The following is a 4,188-nucleotide window of genomic DNA, read 5'->3' as shown; positions in this document are numbered from 1 at the left end:
ATAAAATTAATAAGAACTCACATTGATATCTCATACCATTTTACGTTTATTTCAAACTAATAATATATAAATCCAATTTGATCACCCTATAGGCCAACACTTTTTCAATATAAAATACACTAATTGAGTGCCGTCAATCAAAATGTAAGTAATACATTTAATCATTTATTAGTAGGAGTTCAAACCTATAAGTTCGTTTAGAGAAAAACACTTTTATCTTAATTTCAAAGAGTGTAATTTATAGAGTAAACATGTATATCGTGAGTTAAAACCTACGTTATAATTTTGGTTATTTAGGAATTTCATCTTTCAATTGCCTAAAGCATATCAGTAATTTATATAATTTCATTTTGATTAAACCTCAATTAGTGCGCCTATGAACGCAATGCTTACAAACAGATGAAAAATTCAATGCCAACCACTTTAAGATTTTATAAAAATTTAATCCTTCGAAACATGTTCTGCGTTCACATAGATTAGATAAGAATTCTTATCTATTTCAAAAGATAATTGAATAAAAGAAGGTTATTGATAAAATTCTAATTTGATACTTTTATGTATAATGAATCATACGCCCCAAAAATAATGGTTTATGCACTATCAGGAAGGTGTAAGTAGAGGATTGAAGGGACGATTTGAAAATACCAAGCGAGTGTCTTATTTAGTTTAACTGAGCTTGAATGCCGGCGTGTGTAGTTTTTGTAAAACGGGAAGCAATTTTATAAAAAAAGTAGGTTAATTTATGCAATTTTGAATGAATTTCCAAACAAAAACCTCTTTCACAGTTTTTAAAATTTTGCGCACTTATACTACGCCATCCAATTAAGTAAAATAGTTTAAAATTTGTACACAAAAATTAGTGTCCAGGAACTACCTTTTAGGGGTGTTGAATCCCCTCCATCTTTTTCTCTTTCTATTGTGAAATACTGTGCTTTTTGCGAAAAAAAAAGCATAAATAAAATTGATAAGAGACACCACTATCGAAAACTCGAACTATTTAGGATGGGATGGCGGTTGTATTGAAAATTTGTATATAGAAATGGATAAAAAATCAATCAATCAGTTAAAATGATTAACAGTTATTTTATTGAATTGCGTTAAACAATTATTGTGTATTCTTGTTGAACATATCTAATATTGAACTGAATGACATTTTCCATCTTATTCTGAACATACTTCAAACAAGATCTTATCTAATTAAGGAGTAATATTTATAATTTAGTTGCTTTCGTTACATAAGAAGTATGTATTTTTTCAATTTTTAATTAAGATTACTAGACAAGATATTTGTCAATATTTAGTTTACACTGAGAAACCATGATGTAAATAAATATCGTATGCATGTTTAAAGTAAAAAAAAAAAAAAAGTAATATGTATTTATGTTTCTTTTACTAATTTTTTTTCTGTCTTGTTACTGACCATTGTAGAAGGCCATTGGGCTTTAAATACAATAAATATATAATCTATTCTATACTATCCTATTCTATATCATTAAAATGATGTCATTCCGTTTTATTTTTTAAGTTTCTAAAAATAAGCAACCTTAAAATTATTTTTATTAAATAAATAAATGCGATAGTAGATAAAACAAGAGTTCCTACAACGAATCCAATAATATCTAATAAAAGAAACTTATACCACGGTAAATCAGCTGCTGGACTGCGTAATTGTTTAGCACCTTTATGTCTGATTACGTATTCAATCCACCAAATAGCACGATCCAAAGGTTTAATTATTTGATCTCTATTCAGCTCTGACAGTTTCTTTATATTATTTTTATACTTCGGATTGTTTACAACATCCGTAATTGCTTTAACTAATGATTCAGTGGTTATGTCTTCTAATTGAAGTTCTCTCCCAATTTCCAGATCTACCACTCTGTAAATGTTGAAATCTTGATCTGCACCAAATGGAACGCCAATAATTGGAACACCACTATCAATGGCTTCTTCTACTGAGTGAATACCACCATGAGTTATAAACGCTTTTACATTTGGATGATCTGTAAATTGTGATAATTATTATCAAAATTATTACGGAAGAAAACTATGCAATTGGGATTTGGCTGTTTGGGATAAAAAGTTTGAGCGAGATAGCTGCGTAACGCCAATTAAAAAGGTAATATAAATCCCAAACGCTTTCCAAAATAATGAATTTCGTGTAGGTAGCTGAAGATTAGAAGTCTAAGCCTTCCCAAAGTAATTTTAATCCAGTTCTAAATACAAGGTAATTTGGACTGTGAGATCAAATCTTAGAGTAAGTTGACTGATTGAAGGATATCCTTGACTAATATTAAAATATCGACTCAACCACCTCGCATGGCCCTTTTTTGCTGCCCTCGTCATCAGGTGTGAAAAATTGATTTTAAGTTTGATGTCATTTATTAATTCATTCACCCGTAAGTGGAATGAATTATTCAGTTTTGACTCGATTAAAAAATATTACCTAACAAATCTGGCTGTGGTAACCATTTTTTCAGCAACACATTTGATGATATATCAGCTAAGTTTTCTTTATCGAATTTCCATATGATATTATATGGTATTTGGTCAAATGCTTCTAAGATACTTTTTTTAATTTTATTTGGTAAATTTCCACTTTGTATATTAGATCCCAAACTAAAATACACTACACCATTTGGAGAATTGTCCAAAAATTCTTTTAAATCCTAAAAAAGCGGTTAACTGTGAGAATCAAGTTAAAGCAATATATTTAAGCATTATTTACCTGTGGAAGTGGTATGTGTTTACGTTCGTAGTAGCCACCTATCTGTATATAATTAGGAACAAGAGGCTGAGGAATATTGAATATTGGATTTGCATTAGCTAATACTAAATCAACCGACTTTTCTAGTTCCCAAGCATCGTTGGTTTTGATTTTGAAATGTTTTTTTATTATTTTATTTGCCTCTGGAAGGTAATCCCAAAAATAATACATTCTGAAGTCAACATTCAGCCATAGTAGTTCTAAGCGTTCCCAAAAAGTCAGTTTTGAACCACCTTTAATCAACACACTGCCGTAATAATTTGGATGTGGCGGATTACCAATTGCGTCCCTTACGTTTGGTACTGCATCAACAGATGAAATTGCAATTGCTGGGCAGTTAAAGTGTTCTTTAAAAGCGAAAAAATGAGCATTCGTCATAAACAATTCATTTATAAATACATCGAAATGTTCATTAGGATTTGTAATTAATTCCTTTACTTTTGATGAATTTAATACTCTGTGAGATAATTCCACGCCAGCTATTGGTAAATATTTTCTAAACATATTCACGATACTTTTTGGTTCGCTTTTACTCTCCTCCAAAATCTGCCTTGCACTGAAAGCACCATAAGTTTCATTGTGAATATCAATTTCTGTTAAATTCGTTAAAGTTGCATCATTCATGGGATCTGGCGTAATGGAAACAACTTCATGTCCATTTAACGACAGTTCCCTGATTATTTTGCGATAAAATAAATGATGGCTTATGGATGGTGCTGTACATAAAATTAAGATTCTTGCACTGATTGTCACTTGAACAAAACATAGAATAACTATCCACAATTTTGTAAAAACAAACATTTTCAATCGACATGAGTACAATGACTAATGAAAAATTAATATGATTTCTTTATCAAAACTTATCACAAACTAGCTGGTGCCCGAGACCATTATAAAAATTTCTAGTCTTTAGGTTTTACACGGAAGGAAATATCTCCCTAACACTCCTAACGTTCTAGATTCTATACTTGGCTCTGTGCATGAACCCTTTGTACTTTTGTCTTTGTCTGTGATAATATTGTCTCTTAGTACACCTTAAAGTAACTATTGGAGAGGATATTAAGAAGAGATATACATAGTCTAGTCGACAAGTTCAAATTGGTGAAATTTAGAAATAATAGTCGTAAAAATACATGTAATAACTCGTCGGATTCGGAATGATGGCTAGAAAAATGTGCCAGAAGTTTTTCAGCACATAAAAATTGCAAAAGTAATAAACAAAGAGATGAAAAAAAGATATTTCGTTTTTCGGTGCACTGACATACAGGGTATTTCAACAGTTAACTCAGTCATTTGTTTGTTTTTTAAATTTTAGTTTTAATATAAGTTTATCGACTTGGGTACCGTGATCCAATTTGTATAAAATTGACAACTGTGGCTGAGTTTATGAATTATTACAAAGAAAACAAAGCACAAAGCAA

The 4,188-nt window shown here is 30.3% G+C and overlaps 1 protein-coding gene across 1 annotated transcript; it reads right to left on the bottom strand.

Moving 5' to 3' along the window:
• Nucleotides 1–1,349: 1,349 nt before the first annotated feature.
• LOC123295418 (UDP-glucosyltransferase 2-like) lies at nucleotides 1,350–3,576 on the bottom strand. Its single transcript, XM_044876764.1, has 3 exons — nucleotides 2,729–3,576; nucleotides 2,447–2,669; nucleotides 1,350–2,003 (listed from the first exon to the last, which is right to left on the bottom strand). The coding sequence occupies exons 1-3, from the start codon at nucleotides 3,566–3,568 to the stop codon at nucleotides 1,504–1,506; spliced, it is 1,563 nt and encodes a 520-aa protein (XP_044732699.1). The 5' UTR covers nucleotides 3,569–3,576; the 3' UTR covers nucleotides 1,350–1,503.
• Nucleotides 3,577–4,188: the final 612 nt, after the last annotated feature.

The sequence above is a fragment of the Chrysoperla carnea genome, chromosome 3, assembly GCF_905475395.1.
Source record: "Chrysoperla carnea chromosome 3, inChrCarn1.1, whole genome shotgun sequence".
Taxonomy (NCBI): domain Eukaryota; kingdom Metazoa; phylum Arthropoda; class Insecta; order Neuroptera; family Chrysopidae; genus Chrysoperla; species Chrysoperla carnea.
The sequence above is the reverse complement of the archived record's forward strand: the minus strand, read 5'-3'. Positions and strand labels throughout refer to the sequence as shown.